Source organism: Myotis daubentonii, chromosome 7 (assembly GCF_963259705.1).
Source record: "Myotis daubentonii chromosome 7, mMyoDau2.1, whole genome shotgun sequence".
NCBI lineage: Eukaryota > Metazoa > Chordata > Mammalia > Chiroptera > Vespertilionidae > Myotis > Myotis daubentonii.
Window position 1 is genome coordinate 54,315,232 of NC_081846.1, and position 23,460 is coordinate 54,338,691.

The 23,460-nt window shown below is 42.3% G+C and overlaps 1 protein-coding gene across 1 annotated transcript in view; it reads left to right on the plus strand.

Moving 5' to 3' along the window:
• The first annotated feature begins 368 nt into the window (after window positions 1-368).
• DPP4 (dipeptidyl peptidase 4) overlaps window positions 369-23,460 on the plus strand; it is a 92,377-nt gene continuing 69,285 nt past the window's right edge. The window contains exons 1-2 of the mRNA XM_059704265.1: window positions 369-527; window positions 1,095-1,179. Coding sequence (XP_059560248.1) covers window positions 522-527; window positions 1,095-1,179 — 91 coding nt within the window. The 5' untranslated portion in view covers window positions 369-521. The remainder of the gene's footprint in view (window positions 528-1,094; window positions 1,180-23,460) is intronic.

Genomic DNA, 23,460 nt, shown 5'->3' on the forward strand with positions numbered 1-23,460 from the left:
GCAGCTGCTCACAGTGAGCTGTGTGAGTGCACGGAGCCCATGCACTCTCTGGGCTCTGCCTGTCCAAGCGAGCTTGCAGGAGCTCAGCTCCAAGGCTTCTTACAAAACAGACCCAGGTCCCGGCGTAGGCCGCCTGGGACGCCGAGTGGGATCCCGGGGGCCAGCGTATCCCCGATAGGGATCTCACACCCGCTCCGCGAGATCCGGGGCCCCCCGCACGGGGCGCACCCTGGCTGCCGCCGGGCGCCCCGCACAGCGCAGGAGAGGTGCCTCTCTGGCGCCCCCCGGCCGGGATGCCAGTGTCCGGAGGCGACGCGCCTTGCCCCGCAGCTTGCCCCGCGCAGCCTTTTATGCCTAGCGGGCCAGGCCCTCGCTAATGTTTAACTCGGGGCCGAAACTTGCGAGCGCCGAGTGACTCCGGGCCGGCGGGGAGCGGGGAGCTGGACGCGCGTCCCGGGCGAGTCTGACTTCTGCTGCCTCCCCGCTCTGGACGGACGCTCAGTTCCGAGGAGCCGCCGACGATGAAGGTGAGTGAGTAGCGCGCCTCCCGCTCCCCAGCCCCAGGGTCGAGGTGTAGGTGCCTCTCCACCAAACTCTCCCCAAATGATCCCTCAAACCCCCCGGAGCGGAACCAGGGGGCTCCTTAGGCAGCAGCGCCAGGGCGGCCCTCTGACAGGTGAAGGGACTTTCTAGATCTCTGCTCTCACTCTGGGACCTGCGGGGTTCGGCTAGGACCCGGGCGCGGAGCCTCGGACGACCCGGAGAGACACCCCTAAAACGCACGCCAGAACTCTCACTGCGCTTCTTACCTGCAGGCTTAGCAGAAGCAAAGGGTAATGAGCTCAGAGGTCACAAGTTCAAGGGCGACCGCTCTTACAACCTCCCACTGGCTCACTCCCAACCCTCCCAGCCCACCGGGCCCCCTCCCAATGTGCGCCCCCCGGCCGCCTGGGACGCCGCGTGGGATCCCGGGCGCCAGCGTATCCCCCCCCCCCCACTCCCCATGGCCAAGGGTGCAAGCCCAGGTCCCGACCCCTTCACCCCGACGGGGGCTGAAGGGCTTGATCTAACTGGACTGATCTAACCGCTTGCAGACGCAATGGAAGGTGCTGCTGGGACTGCTGGGGGCTGCGGCGCTCATCACCATCATCACCGTGCCCGCGGTTCTGCTGAGCAAAGGTAGTAAGTTTGTCCTCTTTGAACGAGATTCTACAGTTGGAGACCAGGATCTGCTTCTGTTTCACTACATGAAGGGGGACAGGGGATGTTGTCGGGGGCTGGGACCCGTGTGACAGATTGTAGCTGAGGCGCCCCAGGCGTATTAGCAACACATACCCCCTGAAATTTGGGGAGCGGGGGGGCGGGTTAGGATTTTTTTGTATTAAATTTAAATTAATTTTTTAAATGTTCGTGGTTGTGGTCTTCAAAGGAAAGGAGGCAGTGTTTAAAGATATCAAATGTCACAGGGGTGTGGGCCCCAAAATGCAGTTTGGAGAAGACAGAGCACAGGGCCCCAGGTAGTTTCCCTTCAGGAATGATGGAAACCCCTCAGAGGTGGGTTGCGGGACCATAACTGTTTGGCCACTTATCGAAGTTATAGACGTAAGAATTTCAGAGTTAAATCGTGAAGCTGCTGGACTACATGATGATATTCAGAGCGGGGTAGAAGCAGTGATGCTTGGTGGGTTCTTTCATTTAAAGCCACCTTCATTTCCTTCAGCTTGGCCAACTGCTCCATTCATATAACGGAACACGCACTGTCGATGTGAGCACACGAGAAGAACTAGCTTGGGTCTCCTCGGCCCAACTTTCCTTTTAAATATTTATTGTCATTTCAGTGTTACACATGCTGGGCGGCTAGCTGAAGCATCCACTCTGGATGGTGTAGTCAGCCAGGAAGTGTGTAGATAGTGCTTATATACTGAGGGTGTGTTACCCAAATTTCTGTTCAGAATTGGTTTATAGAGCTTTCAAAAACCTTGTTTGCCCAGCAGTTTCAGTTCCAGGGCAAAGGTGCCAAAGGTTAAATAACTGAATGTGTTGACCTATTGATAATGACTTTACTGACTCAAAGCAATGGTTACTACCATTTTAGACTGTTACATGTCAGGCATCAGTCACACATTTGACTCTGTCGTGAACTGTTGAACTTTGACTCTTTTTATAAAATGATACTTTGTATATTTAAACAACCACACACACAAAGCCAAAGAATGGGTTATTCATACAAGCAAATATTCACCTCTTACATTATGTGTCAGGCACTGTACTAGTGGCTGCAAAGACAAAGGTTAAATTTTATAAATGTAAAGAACTCTGACATCAAGAAGTTCGTAGTAATTTAGTGGGACACATATGCAAACAAGTCAAAGTAACCAAAACATCACTGAGCCACCACATGGCTCAGGAAGGATAGGTAAACCTGTAATTACCAGAACTTGCCTTAGGGGACAGAGCACTCTACTTTGATAAGCCACTTGGGATGGCAGTGAAATGGCCTAGGGCAGTGGTCGGCAAACTCATTAGTCAACAGAGCCAAATATCAACAGTACAACGATTGAAATTTCTTTTGAGAGCCAAATTTTTTAAACTTAAACTATATAGGTAGGTACATTGTTATTAACTTAATTAGGGTACTCCTAAACTGGCCTTTGCTAAAAACGTCCTCAATCTGAGGGGTCGACCTCAGCGAATGTACCCCCACTTCTTCTAAGGCCACTTCTTCAAAATAGACTCGCCCAGGCCGAAAACCGACTTCTGCGCATGGGCCACGAAGTTTCAATCGCACTGTACGTGCATGCCCTGACGTGGTATTTTGTGGAAGAGCCACACTCAAGGGGCCAAGGAGTCGCATGTGGCTCGCGAGCCGCCGTTTGCTGACCACTGGCCTAGGGGCTTAGGTCACAAAACTGTCTTCCAAGGGGTTTGGTGGCAAAACTTGGAGTGTTTTGTTTTGTTGAGTGACTCCTGAAGCCTGTGGAGGGGCTGTCTTATCATTTCCCTCCCTTAAAGAGTACTTAGTTTTTCTCTGCAAATGAAATTTGAACAAATATCTCAAGAACATCTTCTCTGATAGGGTCTTCCCCAGAAATTCAGGTCTTCACCTATGAATGTGACTCAAGAAGACAAGTTAGTGAGGCTTGAGCAAACTTCCCTGGGGTTAGAAGGATCTTTCTGGGAACGTATGAGGAAAACTCTCCCAAGAAGCTTCCTATGCAGGGAGGCTTGAATGGTTAACACCAGGCTCTGGAGGTCAGGTTTTTCTAGAAAGAATGTGAATGCCTTTCGTGTCAACACAGAGACACCAGATCACATGCTCTAATCTGGGATTATAAAAGGACTCTGAGCAAGAGAGGAAGGTGGGCAGCAGGAAAAGGATATGATTTTAACCTGTAGGGGATGAAGAACTGCTGGAGAATTCTGGGCATGCCTGAACCCTTGGGCATGACAGTAGGAAGGTGAGTTTAAGTGGAGCAAGGTTGGAGGGAAATCAAGGGACGTGTCCCCGGAGACTGGTGGTGCAGACCAGAATGTAGAGCCTATAATGTAAAGAGCTACTCAGAAATGTGGATGATTAGGCTTTGCTCTTTGGGAACACAGGAAGTAAGGGGAGCTTGGCTAAGGACAACTCTTGGGAAACTGGGTGGAGATGTGGTTTCATTTTGTGCTTTATTTATACCACCAGTGAAGTTGTCTCCTCATATATTTTTTAAGAATATGTTTTTTTCATTGATTTTAGAGAGAGATGAAGGGAGAGAGAGAAATATCAATAAGAGTGAAACATTGATCAGCTGCCTCCTGCATGCCCCCTACTGGGGATTGAGCCTGCAACCCAGGCAGGTGCTCTGACTGGGAATTGAACCACTGAACTCTTGGTGTTTGGGAGGATGCTCAACCAACTGAGCCACACCGGCCAGGGCTCCTCATATTTCTTAAATGGCATTTACAGTTTACATATTTGAGGAGAAAAGGGAACTCACCATGTTTCAATTCCTGCCTTGACACAGAATTTTTGCTAAATCAGCCATACCTTTCCTGGGCTGTGCCACTGTAAGAGATTGCATTATTACAAAGAATTCAGAGTTATTACCCCAAAAATGTCTTTCATATCATCAATCTAGGTTTAAAATCAAACACATACCTGGAAGGAAGAGAGGAGGTGAGGCAGGAGAGTGGAAATACAAATGGGAAGGAAAGGAAAAAAGAGAGAAAAGGAAGGAATGAAAGAATAATTTGATAGAAAAACAAAACAAAATGCTAGATTATGTGGAAAGCAAAGAAATAAACAGCCAAAAGTAAGGAGGAAGAAATGAGCAAACTCAATTTCATTCCCTGAGAGACTGGTTTAAGAGAAGGTTAAGTGTTTCCATATGAAAGGATGACTTCAGCAGAACTAGACACACCCAGAAAGGGGGTGGAAAATGAGTGTGTGTGTGTGTGTGTGTGGGGGGGAAGCCTACTTAATACTAATGTTATATCTTTTTCAGAATAAAAACTCCTTGATGTCAGGAATTATGCATTCACTAAGCAAAATTAAAAGTTCACCTCCTTTTTTATGTACAAAAAAAGGATTGTATTTTGTTTTAAATTTCTAAAATATCCTCCTAAAAGGAATATTACATATTTAAACATTCTTTTCCCAGAGAATCAGCAGTAAAACATATATTGTACTCATAATGGATTATAGAAGTCCTCATGGCTTAGTGGCAATAGAACCTTCTCATTCAGTACTTTGATCTCTTTATTTCCCTCTTTAAATTATATGATTGGCTGAGTTTTTAAAATGTTTGTCACATGGTTTTATTACTTCATTTTATTATTTGTCAAATGATTTTATTACTGAGTTTTACTATGGAATAGAAACATAGATGTTCTTTTTTCCTTTGCACTGCTTTAGCAGTAAATTTCCTCAATACCTTTCTGCAGTGCATAAGAAATTTGACTGCTCACCCATCCATCAGTAACAAAAGAAAACCCAAATGTGAAGGAGACAGGAATAATCAAAGAAAGAAAGATAACATCTATGAAGTTTGCCTGAGGAAGTTCAGCATCTATTCCAGGCTTACCAGCACAGAAATAAGCCTGAATGAAAGCTTTGTATATTTCAGGGGCAATTTCTAAACAGTGAGCTCTGTGAAAGCTCGCATTGACTCCAGTTAGCTCAGTTAACTATTGTCAGCCATTGTTGAGTGTTCATAAGGTCAATGGGTTGGTCTTTTTCAGGCCGGCTCATTTGGCATTTGGTTCCCTGGCCATGGCATGTGCCTTTGATTTTTCTCTCTTAGACATCTTGCTGCTCATCCCAAAAGGGATTAGAGAGAAAAAGGGAAGACTCTTTGCCCAATTGATGGTTTTAGAGAAAGCCATAGAAAGGGACTGACTAGAGCTGGATCTATATACTTGAAATTTTATGATTTAACAAAGTGCTAAGGCCTACAGGGACTGTGACTGTAAATGCATGTGGGATCACCTTGCTTGTGGAAAAGAAGGTATGCAAAGATGTAATAACAGCCAACATTGTGTGCCAGGTATGGGGCTGAGGGCTTTTAATATACTTCTCATTTGATTCTTACAATAACCCTTTGAAAAGGATACTATTATCATCCCCATTTTTACAGATGGTTTTCAGAAACTGAGAAGTTGCTTTAATGATTTATTACTGCACAATGAATTACCCCAGAACTTAACACAACAAACATTTGTTACGTCATAGTTGTGTCAGGAATTTGGCAGCAGCTTAGCTGGGTGGCTCTGGTCAAGGTCTGTCAGGAGGTTGCAGGCAAAGTATTATCTGAAAGCTTGACTGGGGCTACAGGATCCACTCTCAAGCTCTCTCACATTGCTGTAAATAGCTACAGGCCTCAGCTCCCCACCATGTGGGCCTCTCTATAGGGTACCAGGACAACTGGCTTCCCTTAGAACAGTGGTTCTCAACCTTCCTAATGGCGCTACCCTTTAATATAGTTCCTCATGTTGTGGTGACCCCCAAACATAAAATTATTTTCGTTGCTACTACATAACTGTAATTTTGCTACTGTTATGAATCATAATGTAAATATCTGATATGCAGGATGTATTTTCATTGTTACAAATTGAACATAATTAAAGCATAGTGATTAATCACAAAAACAATATGTAATTATATATGTGTTTTCCGATGGTCTTAGGCGACCCCTGTGAAAGGGTCGTTCGACCCCCAAAGGGGTTGCGACCCACAGGTTGGCGACCCACAGGTTGAGAACCACTGCCTTAGAATGAAGGATCCATGTAGGAGGCTGCAGTGCCTTTTATGACCTCGCCTCAGAAGTGTGACCAATGCTATACAACCATCATGTCTGTTGTATTCTGTTGGTCACACAGAGCAACCCTGCTGCAATGTGAGAGGGCATTACACAAGGGCATGGGTGCTAGTGGCGGAGATTACTGGGGCCATCTTGGAGGCTGGCTACCAGAAAAGCTAAGGAACTTGCTCTAAGTTGCACCGAGTTAGAATTAGGCAATGTGACTCTAGAGCTGGTGCTCTTGAACCCAAATCATTCCGTTAGTGATCAAGTATAAAATTAATGAGGCCATATTTGCATAAACGTTACAAATTCCCACTCATATACCTGTATTATAATGTCATGACTGCTAATCCCTGGATGCTAAGTGTTCTGAGGAAAAGCACCGGCTGTTGCTGCCTCCTTTCCTATATAAGCTGTAGATAGGCAACGCCTTCCAGCCCAGGACTGATACCCCACACTTTTGACTGGACTTATTTAGTGTTTTTAGTAGTAGTAGTAGTTCCAGATGTACTTCTTGCACTGAATTACACTTGCTTTGTTTCCAATGGATGTTGTATTATTTCATTTGATCTTCATGAAACAACCACATCAGAAAGAGGTATTAATAGCCTGACTTTATACACTGAAGAAACTGAAGCATAGAAGTTGGGGCTTTGTAAGTACTAGACCTTGGGAATCCAAGTCTTTTGACTTCTAGCCCTCCTTCAGGCTGCTGGTTCCCATAAGTAACTGTGTGAAAAAAATGCTTTGATGAGAGTTTTTTAAGTTAATGATAAATCATTGCTTTATGGCTTGATGCTTAGACTTTCATTGTTGTAAATCAGTAGCTTGTAAATATTTTTACCTTTAGTCTTCATAGCTCCAATGTGACTTCCAATAGAGGTGTGTCTCTCAACCTAGAGTAAACTGAAACCACAAAACTGGAACTTCAGAGTTAGCTGTTTTATTTTTGCCAAGTACTGTATTTGAAGTTTTATATTGCACTTCAAAATTATAACTTCCTAGGAAGGTTTTTTTTTTAATTTAATGATAAACCATTTGCTTTAGTTAAGAGTACACATTAACGTGCACATTTTTTCATTATTTGGTTCCCTGGGGAAGTGAACCAAAGTCACACAATTCAGCATCTAAGGCCCAAAAAGCAGAGGTAATTTAAAGCAGAGCCAAAGCCAGCAGGGACTTTAATAATGACATCTGGGGGCCACTCTGATACAGGACGTATGAGGGAGAAAGAGGAAGTCTACGGGGTGGGTATCAGGTGGATACTATCACCCATCCCTTCTCTGACTTCACACTGGGTCCCACAAAACTGTCTTGATGGCTCCTGTCATCTTAATACCATCTTTGTAGGGCTGAAATCTCCTCTTCTTGTTTTCCCAGTTGTTTTAAAACCCCACCTGCTCAAGCTCAGGTCCATGAGTTTAACCGGCAGCTTCATTTCCCTGTGGCTTTTCTTTGTTATTTAATTCCATTTAAAACCTCTTCAAGGCTAAGGCCTATAGTGGCCAGATGCCATATTTGTTAACTCCTCAACATGTATTAAATGCTCCCTGCATGGCAGGTGTTATGGAAGGTGCAGGGATCTGGTCCTAAACAGTAGAGATGAGGAGCCTGCTACCATGGACCTTTATAATTTATGGGGCAATGGGTAGTAGGCAAGCACATGAGTAATTTCAGACAGTAATAGCTGCTAGGACAAAAATAGTGTGATAGAGAGGACAGAGGGACACAGAGAGGCATTTCTCTTGACTCTAAGCATGAGTGTGGCAGGCTCTTATTTCCGTTTCTATAATATGTCTCTGACCCTGTGTAGATAATGGCGGCAGGGGGTGAAGGTTGGTTTGTCCAGGTGAGAGATGGCAGATTGGAGGGGGTGACAGCACTGGAGATGTTAAAAAAAAAAAAAGTAAGATGTATTTTGATGGTAAGTCATAATGTATGGGAACATGAAGAGTGAGGAAGCCCTAGCCTGTTTGGCTTCAGTGGATAAAGCAACGGTCTGCAGACCAAAGGGTCCCAGGTTCAATTCTGGTCAAGGGCACAGTCAAGGGCATGTTCCTTGGTTGCAGGCTCCTCTCTGGCCCAGGCCCTGGTCCCAAGCGAGTGCAGGAGGCAACCAATCGATGTGTTTCTCTCACATTGATATTTCTCTCTGTCTTTCCCTCTCTCTTCCACTCTCTCTAAAAATCAATGGAAAAATATCCTCAGGTGAGGATTAAAAATAAGTAAATAAATAAATAAGTCAATCTCTACTACCCTTAAAAAGAGAAAAAGAATGAGGAAGAGTAGAGACAGGGATGACTCCCTAAATGCTTGCTGGATCATCAAAGTGCAGAATTTTCTCGTGTCCGCATGACTGTGTCCTTTTGACAAGAGCTAATCTACTAGGTTCCTCTGACCTAACTCCTCTTCCTAAAGAATCTGCTTCCCCTTCCCACTGCCCAGCTCAGGAGGGCCTTCTGCATCGTGCACCCAGCACACACATGTCAATAGAAAGTAATTCTCCAAGTCAGCACATGGTTATTGAGCATTTTCTATAGGCCAGGCACTTTGGTGGTCACCAAAGATATAAAAAGGATAGGTAAGACCGTTGTCCTCAATTCACAAGTTTAAAGGAAACGTAAGCATCAACTATGATAAAAAGTGCTAAATGTCTCTCCATTAAATGATCTAAGTGCAATGGAAACATTAAAAAGCAAATGATAAATGCTGCCCAGGCAAGCCTGCACAGAAAACAACCAAACTCAAAGAGTTAATAATTTATAGGCCTAAACACACACCTTCCAATCCTGGAGCCATGGGACTGGGTCCCAGGTGTGCAGTTCACCAAATGTGTAGTGCTCAACAATTCACATCCCCTGGTTCTGTATGAGGAGTGTGTCAGTGTTTGGCTACAAGTAACAGAAAAGCTGAGCAAGGGTTTGAACTTTGGCCTATAGAGGCCGGATGCCATACTTATTAACTCCTCAACATGTATTAAATGTTCCTTTTTCTTATTGGGATATTATTAGCATGCTATATAATTGGAAGTGCAGAAGTAAGACAGCGCAGTGATCCGACAACCTCCTCAAGGACCCAGGTTCGCTCTGTCTTTCAGCTTTGCCATTCTCAGGCTGTTGGCTTTTGTTCTCAAGCTGTCCTCTAGGGGCAAGTGTGGCTGCTGCAACAACACATCATTTGCTCACACAGCTGCTTCACAAGCAGAAGGGATGCTATCTTATCAGGGAGACAATCTGTTTTATCAGGGAAAAAAGACATTTCAGAAGTCCTTCAGCCCAAGATAACTTTCCTTCATGTCTTGTTGGCCAGATTTGTGTCACTTGTCCACTTCAAAACGGATCATTGGCAAAGGGAATGAATTACCAAGCTTGGACTAGATTAATCAAGACTCATCTTTCTGGGACAAGGAGGAAACTCTTTCCTTAGCACTTGGAAAAGGAAGGTTGAAGAGGAAAGTTAACTACCTAAGTTGAATTAGGAATTCTAAAAGATTGGGGGTGGTCTGTGAAGGCATAGGATATACTTTATAACCACCCTTTGATCATTACATTAAAAATTTTAGTTTGCTAACAAAAGGAAATAGTAGCTCAGTTGGTTAGAGTACCATCCAGATATACCAAGGTTGCAGGTAGCTCAGTTGGTTAGAGCACCATCCAGATATACCAAGGTTGCAGGTTTGATCCCTGGTCCAGGCACATGCAAGAATAAACTAATGAATGCGTAAATGAGTAGAACAACAAATCTCTCTCTCTCAAGTGTGTATATATATATATATATATATATATATATATATATATATACACATACATATAGTAAAGTAAATAGATGTCAAGGCAGCTCCTATCTCCAAAGAATATGAGCATATAACCCTCTCCTTCCCCTCTTCTCACTTTCTTTCTTAACCACATGAGTTTATTGCAAAACAGAGTGTTTTGATGCTGCCTTTTTTTTTTTATCCTGAGGATATTTTGGGGCCAGCACTTGCTTTCTCTTGGCATTCAAAGTGATAAAGAATAAGGAAGATTTGATTTTACATCATTTAAGATATAAATCTGAGACAATAGAGTGGGTCAGAAACATCTGAGGGAAATTACTCTAAAATTGCTCATAAAAAGCACATATAAACGGTAATATTTTATCATTATATCATTATTATGTCATATTTTATCATGTCAATTCATAATGGAAAATGTGGCACAGTCAACATAAAATAAAATGGACAAAGTTCAAAAATACATGGCAAAAACTAGATCTCCAAAAGTCGACCCAGGAAAGTAGGACTTAAAATAATTCATGGCCATAATACAAAATAAAATAAGTAAATAAATAAATAAAGGCAAACAGAATAACTTCACAATATCTAGAAGCTACCTCCTGTTTAATATGACATGGAGAAAAATAACCTAATTGATGACAAATCTTTGTTGTAAAATTTCCAAGAAGGAAGAAATTAATCTGCATGAAAATGGCTTGACTGCATTGAAAATAAAATCCATAACCCACCATCAAGTGGCCCCTTGGTACTGTCTGGCAATGCCCCATATTCCCCACTTGCTCACTAGCCCTCTCTCCTGATGGACTCTCTCCTGTCTCTCCTCTTCCTAAGCTTCCAGCCCCCCAGCCCCACTATGTTCTTTCTCAGCTGATGACCTTGCTTTTTGTCTTCATGAGAAAATTAAAGCCATCAGAAGAGAGCTTTCTCAATTCCCTGCAGCCTGTGCACTCACCTGCACTGCCTCTCCCAGGGCAATGGATGAACTCTCCCAGCACCTGTCCAAGGCCAGTCCTCCTTTGTGCACAGACCCAACCCCCTTTTGCTTACTCAAAGACATGGCTCCAGCTATTTGCCCTGCCTGCTGCATCTCCATTTCCCCTCTCTCTATAAACATGTTGTAATCTCTCACATCCTGGAAGGCAGGCAGGCAGGGAGGGAGGGAGGAAGGGAGGAAAGAAGGAAGGTCCTCTTTGGTCCTCACATCCCTACCAATCTCCCAGTCTCTTTCCTTGCTTTCCTTACCACAAACTCCTCAAAGAGTTTAATATCACTGTCTGCAGTTTCTCTCTTGGCTCCCTCCTAAACCCACTGGAGTAAGGCTTATGGTCACCCAGCCACTAAAACAGCTCTGTTCTCATCAAGGTCCCTAACCTCTATGTTACTAAGTCCAGAGCTCAGCTTTTCCTCTGAGTCTCTCATGCCCTGTCAGTTGATCATCCCCCTTCTCAGCACCCTCTGGGGTTCCCCTCTCTCCTAGTTGCCGTCCACCTCTCTACATGCTCCCTTTCATTCTCCTTGGGAGTTCCTCCTTGTGTCTGACTTCTAACCTTGAACCACTCTCCAGGGCTCCATCCTGGAACTCCTTCCCTCTTTCCACTAGGTGATCTCATTCATCCCATGGCCTTAAACCCCATCTACAACCTGATAATGCCAAAATGTATAGCTCCAGGCCAGACTCTTTTCCTGAACTCTATTGTATATATGCAACTACTATGTGGACAACCCCATTTGGGTGTTTTTGGCATCTCAAGTAGCATCTCCCAAAAGTTTTTATCCCCCAAACCTGTTCCTCCCTTAGCACAGCTTGTCTCTTAGCAAATAGCAATTCCATTTTTCCAGTTGCTGAAGCACAAGTCCATGCAGTTCTCCTTAACTCCTCTCTTTCATTCATGCTCCTTAACTTCTCTCTTTCATTCATGCTCCTTAACTCCTCCCTATCATTCACACTCAATATCCAAAGGTCAGCAAATCCTATCACTTCTTCCTTCAGATTCTTTCAGAATTTGACCATATCTTACCACCTTCACTGCTACCACCCTAGTCCAAGACACCATCACCTTTCATCTGAATTATCGTAAAAATCTCCCTATTTCTTTTCCTACCTTCCTACAGTATGTTTTCAACACAACAGTCAAGGTGATTGTGGTAGGAAGAACTTTAAATGGCTCCCAAATTTTTCTGCCTTCCCCCATGTACTAATCCCTGCCTAATCTCTGAGATTGGGAATATGTTGAGTTTGTTTCTGGTAATAAGGTTATGTTCTATGGTACACTCCACTTTAAGAAAGGCCCGATCTAATCACATGAGCCCTTTTTTCTGGCTGCTCACGGGAGGGGTAGTTAAAGATTTGAGGCACAAAAAGATTTGACAGACCACTGCTGGCTTGGAAGATGGAAGCAACCCTATGGCAAGGAATGTGGGTGGCCTCTAGGAGATGAGAGCAAGCCCAGGCTGGCAGCCAGCAGGAAACAGGGCCCTCAGTCCTACAGCCATGTGGACCTGAATCCTGCCAACAACCTGCTGAACTTGGAAGCAGCTTTTCCCCCAGCACCTCCAGGTGAGAACTCAGCTCGGCCAACACCTTGATTTCAACCTTGCGACCCTGAGCAGAGAGCCCAACCATGCCAGGCTGGAATTCCGACCTACAGCACTCTGAGCTAATGTTTACATTGGATTCACCTCTACATTGGTGATCATTTGTTACACAGCAATAGAAAGCTAATACAGTGATCATTTTTACACATAAGTCAGATTACATCCTCCTCTGCTCAGATCCATCCCACGGCTTCCCATCTCCCTCAGAATAAACACCAGAGTCCTTATAATGACTAACAAGGCCCTTGTAACCTGAGCTCCACTGCCTTGCCTCTCTGAGTTCCTCTCCTACTCTCTTCCCTTTTCTCACTCATGACTTAGAGGTTTTATTCTTGCTGCTCTTTCTGCCAAGATTCCTCTTCCTTGGGCCTGTCCATTGCTCACCCCCTCAGTTTCTTTCGGTATCTGCTAAAATGCCACCTTATCGGTGAGGCCTTCCCTCACCATACATACCGTTTATCACAGCAGTGTCCCCAGACCTGTCACTCCTTCCCTACTCTATTTTCTCCATGGCACTTACCACCTAACATGTGCATTATTTACTTACTATATGTTCCTATGTCTCCCCCCATTAGAATGTAAGCTTTCTGAGGCAGGAGTTTTCATGTTCTACTCATTCTTATGGCTAGTGCCTTAAACATTGAAGAACACAGTGAGTGCTTATACTAGCTCCCTAGGGCAACCAGAACAAGCTACCACAAACTGGGTGGCTTAAAATAACAAAAACGTATTCTCTCACAGTTATGAGGGCTAGAAGTTCAAAATCATGGTGTTGAGAGGGCCATGCTTCCTCTGAAGACTCCAGAGAATAATCCTTCCTGGCCTCTTCCTAGCTTCTGGTGGTTTTTAGGAAGAAATGGTACCCCTTTGACTGAGTAGCACTAGAACAAATTACGTTCTAATGTGACCTACCAAACTTTGAATACAAACACTCCCATAAGGTGTAATGCATCTACACTAATTCACAACAACTGCCAACATAGCATTTACTCTGTGTAGTCACCTTCCCAGATACTTGGACTGTTTAGAAGAATGGTCATAATGACAAGCTTTGCAGCCACATTGTCTAGTTCAGATGTGGCTTGGTGCTCACTAGTCATGGACTTGAGCCCAGTTATTGTCATGCCTATGTGTGCCTCAGTTTCCTTACCTGTAAAATGGGGATGAGAATAAGTTGTATACAGTCCCTAGAACACCCCAGCACACTGGAAGAATTCTGTAAGCATTTGTAATTATTATTCTTTATATATTTTCAACTTTTTAAATTATCTTACCAGTTCTAGAGACAGGTACTGTAATAACACTTGTCTCGCGTCCTTGAATATTTTGCCTGGCAATCATTGGTGTTTCTTGGCTTGTAGCTGTATGGCTCCAAATTCTGCTTCCATCTCCACAGGGCCTTCTTTCTTCTGTGTCTCCCCATGGTCTTATCTATCTCCAAGTCAGCAAAAGTATGTCTTCAGGTGCCTTCTTGTAAGGACATCAGTCATTGCACGTAGGGCCCACCCTAATTCAGTCTGACCACATCTTAACTACTACATCTGCAAATCCCTATTTCCAAATAAGGTCCTGTTCTAAGATTCCAACTGGACTCTTCAATCCAATTCAACCTGACAAGTATTTGGTGAATTAAAGGGATTATCTTAGAGCTCATGCGGGAAAAAAAAAAATATTTGTTGATGAAAGATTTTTAACATTGCTTTATTCTGATAAAAATACTTACATTCATAAATATAAAGTTGAGTCACCCAGTACTAGATTATGTGTACCTCCTATCACCAGAGCACAGTGCTAGCTGCTGTTTGATAAAGGTAAAATAAACTCATTCTTCCAGCTTACTTATAGTCTATTTAAGATAAGGCTGTTCAGAGTAAATATTTTAATAATGATGTAAAATTATTTGATTAATTGGCAAACTTTTTGGTATAGCAAATAAGTATTAAAGATGATAAGGAGAGAGAAATGACGTAAGTAGTAAGGGACTGATCCAGAGGCACAAGGAGGGGCCCTGAGAAAATAAAGGCCACAGATGTGGACTGTTTACTTGAGAAGAGATGGCTTGAGGAAGCAGCAGGGTCAGGTAAATAGTTTTTAGGATCGGCACACCCTGTGCAAGCTTAAGAACAAGGCAGGAGTAAGCAGTGAATAGAAATTGAATAGGTGCTGAGGGAGAAGAGATGAAAACAAAATCCCTAAGGAGTAAGAAGACAAGGATCTGAGGCACAGGCCAGGCCCACTGGTCACTCTGAGAGCCAAGGAAAGGATTGAAGAGTGGTGCAAGGGACAGATAGAAGGGGAAATGAGCTCTATGGTGGCTTTTGCTGCAGAGGAGGAATCACTGAATCTTCTCATTGGACAACTTCATACTGTTTTGAAAATGTGTATGCAGGCGCTGAATTGTTCAGGATTGTGTTCTGTTTTAAATCTTGGAAACATGAAAAAGAGAAAGGAAGGAAAGAAGCCTGTTATAAAGCTCCCATGAAAACTATTTATGAGTTTAAAAAGAAAGAGATAATGAGAGTTACTGGAAATAGGAGGGAAGAGAGAATGAGGGTGGTAGAAGCTCCTTTCCAGGAAGTCACAGAGTTGCCATTCTGAATAAGAGTCTAGAGAGAACACTGTAGGGTTTTTAGGAAGAATTGGTATCCCTTTGACTAAGTAGCACTTGAACAAATTATGTTCTAAGGTAACCTACTCAATGACCCAAGTCCAAATGTTACTACCAACCTGCTTATTGGTATTAGTTTCAAACTTTGAATACGAACACTTCCATAAAGTGTAATTCATCTACACTAATTCACAAAAACTGCCAACATAGCATTTACTATGTGTAGTCACTTTCCCAGATACTTGGACTGTTTAGAAGAATGGTCATAATGACAAGCTTTGCAGCCACATTGTCTAGTTCAGATGTGGCTTGGTATTCACTAGTCATGGACTTGAATACAGTTATTGTCCAGGCCTATGTGTGCCTCAGTTTCCTTACCTGTAAAATGGGGATGAGAATAAGTTGTATACAATCCCTAGAACAGCCCAGAACACTGTACGAACTCTGTAAGCATTTGTAATTATTATTCTTTATGTATTTTCAACTTTTTTTTATTATTATTTTAACAGTCCTAGAGGCAGGTACTGTAATAACACTTGTCTCACACTCTTGAAAGTTTTGCCTGGCGAATGCTGGAAAGGGCAATTTCTATCTTAGTTTTGTTTTCCAATGATCATTTTTTCTCAAATGAAGACAAACACTTGGCACAGAGAGTAGCATTGCTTATAAATTTTTCTGGAAAGTTCTTGAATGATTCATTATTAGAGCTTCCAACTTCCTCAAATGCTGATGTTCTCGAATCAGTTTTCTTCCTAACGCAAACTAGTCACTCTTAGTTTTCACTGTAACACCTTCCATTGATGTCTTACTACAACTATTTTGAGTAGTGTTCAGGAGAAACCAGAACTTTGCTTCAAGTTTTGCATGTTTCACGGTCCTGTGGGTCATTTATCTATACAGTTCAGAAGTTTCCACCTTTCTATTCTTTCTCATCACTTTGAATTACACTGACTTAATGTCAGTCGACACAGTAAGACATAAAAAACCTTGAAAATCTTGTTTGATCATTATGGTACTAGTCTTGTTTATTGCCCGAACAGTCCTAATGAGGGAAGAGGGAGTGACTATAGTCAGAAAAGATAATGATAAAGCAATTTCCATTTCATGAAAGAATACAACAGCCTTGACATCCTGTTTGGTGCCGGCTTCCTGTGTGTGCTAAATCTGCTGGCTCTTACAGGGTGAAGGCAGAGTGAATCTGTCAGTGTAAACTAGTGGTGGTGGTGGTGGTGGTGGTGGTGTGTGTATGTGAGTGTGTGTGTTGGGGGGAGGGGATGGAAGTATTGGTCTGGGGAAGAAAGACTAATTTAAACAAAGATCTGAAGAAAGGGAGGTAATAGCAAGCCTTGGGCATATCTGAGGAGAGCATTACAGGCTGAGAGTACAGCAAGTTCAAGGTCCCTAAGGCAGGAATGGGCCTATGTGTCTGTGGAACAGCAGGAAGCCACTATGGATGGAGTAGAGTGAAAAGGTGGGGGATGAGGAAGTGAGGTGCTAGACTCATAACAGACAACACCTGCCCCATTAAATTGTTTCCTTTTTTCCCCAAATTATTACTATTCTGAGAAATGTGCATTGTGTCATTTGGTTGGCCTTTCAGAGTAGACCTTTGAAAATCCTATCTAATAAAGAGGGAATATGCTAATTGACTCTCACACCATCACAGAGATGGCGGTGCCCACAGCCACAAGATGGTGGAAACCAGTCCCCTCAGTCCCACCAGGGTGGCAGATGGGCCCGGCCACTCCGCGTGCCTGCCTCTGAAATCCCCTAGTCCCTCCAGCCTCCCAGCTGCCCAGGGCCGGCCCGAGGCACAGGCAAGCCTCGAATGGTGGCTGCCCAGCCATCCAGGGCCTCCCGAGGCTCAGGTAACCAGGGCCAGCCAAGGCTTGCACTGCCGGCAGTGGCAGCAGCAGAGGTGTGATGGGGTGTCACCTTCCCCTGATTGCCAGTCGCCTCCTGCCCCTGAGGGCTCCTGGACTATGAGAGGGGGCAGGCCAGGCTGAGGGATCCCCCTCCAGTGCATGAATTTTCATACAATGGGCCTCTAGTACATTAATAACTTCCTTAAGAAAAATTTGGTCATCTGACACTCTGATCTTAGAGTAAATTCTACAAGCTCCAGCCATAGAAAAAAAGTGATGGCAATGCATTTTTCAGAGGCCACTTGAAGTACCTTGATGTTTCTTCTACTGAGAAGGCAAATCTGACTATTGTGATTATGTGCTATAATGCATCTTGTATATGGTAATCAGAAAAACATCACCTTTCACAAATCCTCTAAGTCCACTAACTTCAACACTTTCCCTCCATACAGCTGACTCCCACTATAGATGCTATGGATGGTATTAGACATGTCGATGAGAAAAAAGTAATGTTCACTAGCACTTAGCAAATGATCAGATTGTACAAGTACAATAGATATTTAATAGATATTTTTTCAATGTGATGCTCTTATTAGGATCGTTTGGGATATGAACATGGTGAAACTAAATGGCATTTATTTAATTTCAGCACCACTGCTCAGTATTCAAAGGAGAGACTTTCTATTCATTTTTGTGCCTGAATGCCCAGCACATAGGGCTTCCTGAATTTTAATCCTGAGCTAAGCACTTTACATATGTTATCTCATTTAATCATGGAAAATCCCTATGGGCTAGATAATGCTTTTATTCTCATTTTATAGGTTTAAAAAAGTGAGGTTTTGAAAGATTCGATAATTTTCCCAAGGCTTCAGAGGGAGAATTAGACCTGAGCTCAAATCCAGTCTCTCTGATTTCAAAGCCACTAGGGACCCAACCCCTTATTGAGATTTGTTGAATCAATATACCGGGAGATGGATGGTAGCCTGCATGTCCTGCTGGTCACACAGGATATGAGGAACCTTCTAGTCAATTTCTCCTTCTGCCTTCTTGATGTTTCTTCCTCTGTCCCTATGTCAAAGCTACTATTTTTCTAGATCAAATTCTAAAGTAACCCTCATTTTATTTCCCTAGCATCAATATAAAATAACTGATTACCTGTTGAGTGTTTCCTTCCCACGTCCCTTGTGGCTCAGGGTTCAGGAGCTGGAAGCAGAGCTGCACACAGATGAATATGAAAAGACAAGAGATAATTTGAAATATTGGGGGACCAGGTGGGCAAGTCCAACTCAAGGGGAAGGACTTCCTCCCGTGCTCAGGCCTCACAAAGCTTTTATTGATTTGGGATGTACCCATAGCATAGCCCTTAGGCAGGTGACCCCCTGCAACAGGCAGACTAGCCCATCAGCAAGGATTTACATAATAATAAATGGGGGAGTTGTTTCAGCTACCACTGTCTGGACAAACAGAGGTGGCGCCTAGCTCTGACCTCTGCTAGGGCTTCAAAGGCATCCAGCCTTGGGGGGGGGGGGGGGACGGCGGGGGGCGGTTCTTTGTCTATGCTTATCAGATAGTGAAGGCAATAAACAGTTTCTCACATCTCCCCCTTATTTTTTCCTTAAAAATCTTATATCTGCAGACCAGAAATAAACATATAAGAACAAGTCCCAATTTCAATGTCCAACAGTTCTGAGTCCAAGTTTCAATGTCCGACAGTTCATGTATACATGCCAGCAATGAAATGCTGGTTCTGGATGGTGGACAAATGCAGGTCTGGTCCTCTCTGGTTTGGTCCTGGGCACCTGCAGCGAGGCACAGCTGCTGACTGCTAGCATGGCAAGGTGTCTTCACCATCTCCATCTCTGAACTGTCTCTCCTGTCTTTGTGGATGGAACAATCTGGTCAGTTTCTCTCTGGGATCCGTTTTTTCAGGAATCCACATGGTCTTGGAATTGTTCTCTGAAAATATACAAACATATTCTCGACCAAAGGTTAATAAAGAAATTTTTCCTTGGGGAATCCTTTTTATATTTGCCCAAAATATTATCCTTTGGCTTATTTTGACATCACATATGTTTTTCATGGGTGTCTTGCTGTTAGCAGTATAAATGAAAAATTTTTTTCTAGATGTAATTAGTTACAGGATAATTTTCCTTACATGGTATTCTTCCACTATCCCCCTTTTTTTGATTTAATTATTAGGAGAATTTTTGGACAATTTATAATTCAGTCTAGATAACTATACATTTTAATATTTTGCACAAAAATATGACTGCTTTAGGTTCATTGTATGTTAAGCAATTTTGCCATGAAATGAAAATTTTGGTTAATATTTTTTGAATAACTTATTTCAAATTAGCCAAATTTAATTAATTTGAAAACTTGACAACTATTTTACTGTCAAATTTAATATTTTAACAATAATTTTAATTTACACTGTAAATATTAATTGAAAGGCTCACTTTACATCCTTGAGGAGGCCCAAGCATTCCTGTTGTTAGGCTAGATTTAGACATAGGGTCTGTTAGCTAAGCCTCCGTTTATCTGGATACTGATTTCAGCTGGACCAAGTCTTTTTTGTTATTTGGTTCCTGATCTAAGCTGGGCATGGGAAGCGCAGCAGCCATGGGGGCAGAAGACCTCCCTCAGAAGGGGTGAGTGTTCAAGCCCCTGCACAATTGGGGGGGGTGAGGATCTGTGCCCCATCTCTGTTGAACCCCAAGTTTTCTCCTACTGGCCCCCGGCTGTGCCTGTCTTAGGTCGCCCCTCCATGAGGGGTTTTACCCATCATTGATTACCAGCCATCCTCTGGGCCAAGTAGGGTGATGTGAGGTTCAATTCTGTCTCCTTGTTAGCCTATGCCCCTGTGGCCTCCACGCCCAGCAACTGCCTTTGGATCCTCTTGCCTGCTGGCGGGGCCCCGGCATTGATCATGGGGAACCCAGGTTTCTTCTCCAAAGAGGGCCCAGCTTACGCCATTGGGCAAGAGACAGATCCATGGTACCAGCTTTTCATGATTCCAGCATGAACAGAGAACTCAGATAACAGCTGTAGACAATTGGAATCCTCTTGGGAAAAAAAAATCAAGAGAGGTCAATACAGAATGCTTAAGTGCCTTCCCAAGGGGCCCTCCACACAGTGGAAGGGAATAAGTTCTTTCATGTCCTTAAAACATTCAAAGAATTAATTTGTAAGTATTTTTGGGATAAATGTACAATGTATTGTTGTAAAGCATCAAAAATTATTAATGAAACTTGTAGAATAATACCGTGCAAGAATATTCTTTGCTCTAGGTCATGACAACTTAATTTTAAACTGGCTATCTCAAGGTTTGGAATAAGGAACCTAGTTTGCCAAAAAAAAAAAAAAAAAAGAAAGAAAAGAAAAGCAATTTACAGAAGCAGAGACAGCATGCTATCAAAATTACAGTTTTGGGTAAACACATTATCTAGAGTCCTTGGGTAACCTAGGTTAAACTTAGGCATGTTATCTAAATTACAGTTTTGGGTCTCCAGAACACTGAGTTGACATGCTAACTGGAGCCCTCTGACCTTGGGATAGCTGTGCTGTCCTTCCCAGGTAAAGGAAAAATGTGCCTTCTAAGCCATATGAAACTTATAGTTTTTACCTGAATTAATTGTTACCATACTTCACTTTACCATGCCCCAGGTGGTCTCTGGGCTGTTGTTTGTCTGGCTCATCCTCTTCCTGCTGGATTACACTTGGAGAACTTTAACTTAAAAAAGAAAAATCTTTCTCTTTTAAACCAAGTAACCTACAGGGTTACTTCTTGGATGTTGACTGATAGTACCGCAAGGCCATATATTTCAAGTCAAAGTCATTAAATATTTATGGTGACTGTACTTATTTTCAGATTTGGTATTTTAACAGCAAATCATTAGATTATCCTGTAAATATTAGTGGACGATATTTCAAAATATTAAAATTCCTCCTTTTTATTAAATTTAAAATAATATTTTTAAACAGCACTCCCTTTTGGCTTATTTGCATATACAGAGGGATCATGGGAAGCCTTCAGTAACTTTTTAGAAGAATTTTACTTTACTAGGATTCAATTGCTTACAAAGATTAGTAAATTTGGTAAAGTTTTATGCCTGATACACAAGGTGCAAATGCTGCCCCACCTCCAACCTAATTTAAAATGCAGCGGCATGGTGCTTTTGTTAGTTTAAATAAAGACATTGCTACTAATAAATCAATTTTTTCTTTTATTTCACAGAAATTCCGTATGCAACCAAGCATATTATATTTTGAAATATTGCACTCGGGAAAAACTGTCAAATACATATCTAATTAAAAAATTTTCAACACTTAAAAACAGTTCTCAACATAATAGGATCTAGTCTTGACCATGGAGTCAATTACTCTTAATTTGTTTATGATATATGTATAACTGTGGTTCTACTGAGAATTTAAGCTATCTTTTAAAAAATGTCTCTATCTACAAGCCTTTTAAGAGATATGAGCTCTATTGTCGGCCCTTATAAAGCCAACTGCTCAAAACATTGGTCTATCATACCACTGAAATTATATTAAGACCATGATTGCTACTTTATTAAGCATTAAAAATATATTAAAAATAGTATCAAATAAATCCGAGAGGCAAGCACACTTTCTGCCCCATTCACATTTCTGTAGTAAAACTTAGCCTTAAAACTCCACCCCTGAAATCCCATCCTGCCTCAGTAAGCAGACATTCCTTTTGTGATTGGCTAAGTCAGAGGGAGGGGCCTTTGTTGTTCCAAGATGGCGACCCCCAGGGGCGCAGTAAGCCATGCGGCCAACATGACGGCTGCCAAGTCAGGCAGCTCAAAGGGGCGGCTGTCTACCCTGTTCTCTGACAGAAAAGATGATTTCCTCATTCTCACAATAAACAAGGGAAGAGCAAACCAAAATCCCTAAAAGATAGATGGCCAACATTATATTCAGACAAGCAGAAATTTCATTAGCTGTTTATACCTTTTATAATTATTTTAAAGAATATCAATTAAATTTAAACTGGTTTTTGTATTAAAACATTTTCAGTTGAGATATATTTAATTAATTTCTCCTGATTCAATTTGCACTTTAAACTTTCAGAGCTTACAAGTTAAATATTAGCAGTTCTTTGATTAACTACACTTTTATATTTTTAAGAATAAATTTTAAAATCTAATAACTAACTTTAAACCATGTTTTTTCTGCCTGGGGAAACTGAGAAGCAAACTTGTAGGTATTAAAAAATGACTACTGGCGGAAAGCTGATTTCAAAGAAGCCACCCTTTGGCCGCTTGACCTTTTCTGGGAAGGTCAGCTAGCAAAAGGTGTAGCCATTGAAATGCAAATTAACATTCCTAAAGATGGCTGCTGGCGGGAATTGGACTACCTGCATGCTAGGGGAAGGGCGGTCTACCCCTCCCTCCATTATAAAAGGGTGTAGCTTTAAACTTTTTAATGCCAAGAAAAGAGACCTTAAACTTTCAGAGCTTTAAATCTTACGTAGCAAATTAAATACTTAGCATTTTTCAAATCAATACTTTTACATTTAAGGATACATTTCAAATAAAATATAAGGCATTTTCAATTAATAGATTAACTTCTATCATCTAGCTTTCATACTAGGCATATTCAGATCAACATTTCAGTATTGTAAATCTCAATACTTTTAGATGATTTGAACTTAAAAGTCTTAAGTTTCCAGCCAATAAGCCTGGCATAGCTGCTATATTTCAAAATGGTCACAATTTTCCTGCTGGGGAAGTTAAGAAGCAAACCCATAGCTATTCACATGTAAATTTGACTATCAACTTCCTGGTGGTACTTGCCTCAGGGCGGGAAATTTCAAAAGAGCTACTTTAAATCACCTTCGGAAACCAGCCTGCATTTCTTTCTCAGGTTCATCTCCGACATTTTTAAGGCCAAAACAGTCTCGGGTTTTTATTCTGTACACAGCAAAAGGTCAAGTTCAGCTCAAAACTATGTGCACTCGTTTTTAAACTGGCCTTTTCCCTTTACATGTGCACAGAAATCCCAGATGCATTTATGAATTTGTAAAATCTTTTCAATTACAAGAAGGACTTTAATTTTAGAATACTTGGGGAGGGGGCGTCCATATTGGATCGCCAAGTGCTCCTTCTTCCCTTTCCCCACATCCTGCTTTGGGGGAAGTTTCAGCAAATGACTCAGATGGTGTATTTTTCCCAAAGTCATGCTTAATAGAAAAAGACATTTTAAATTTTTTCCTATTTCGCTTTCTAAAGTCATGGCTAGCACCCAAGGTTATCTTAGCCAAAGTTTGGTGTTCCAAACATATTCTCTGGTAATTTTTAAATAAAA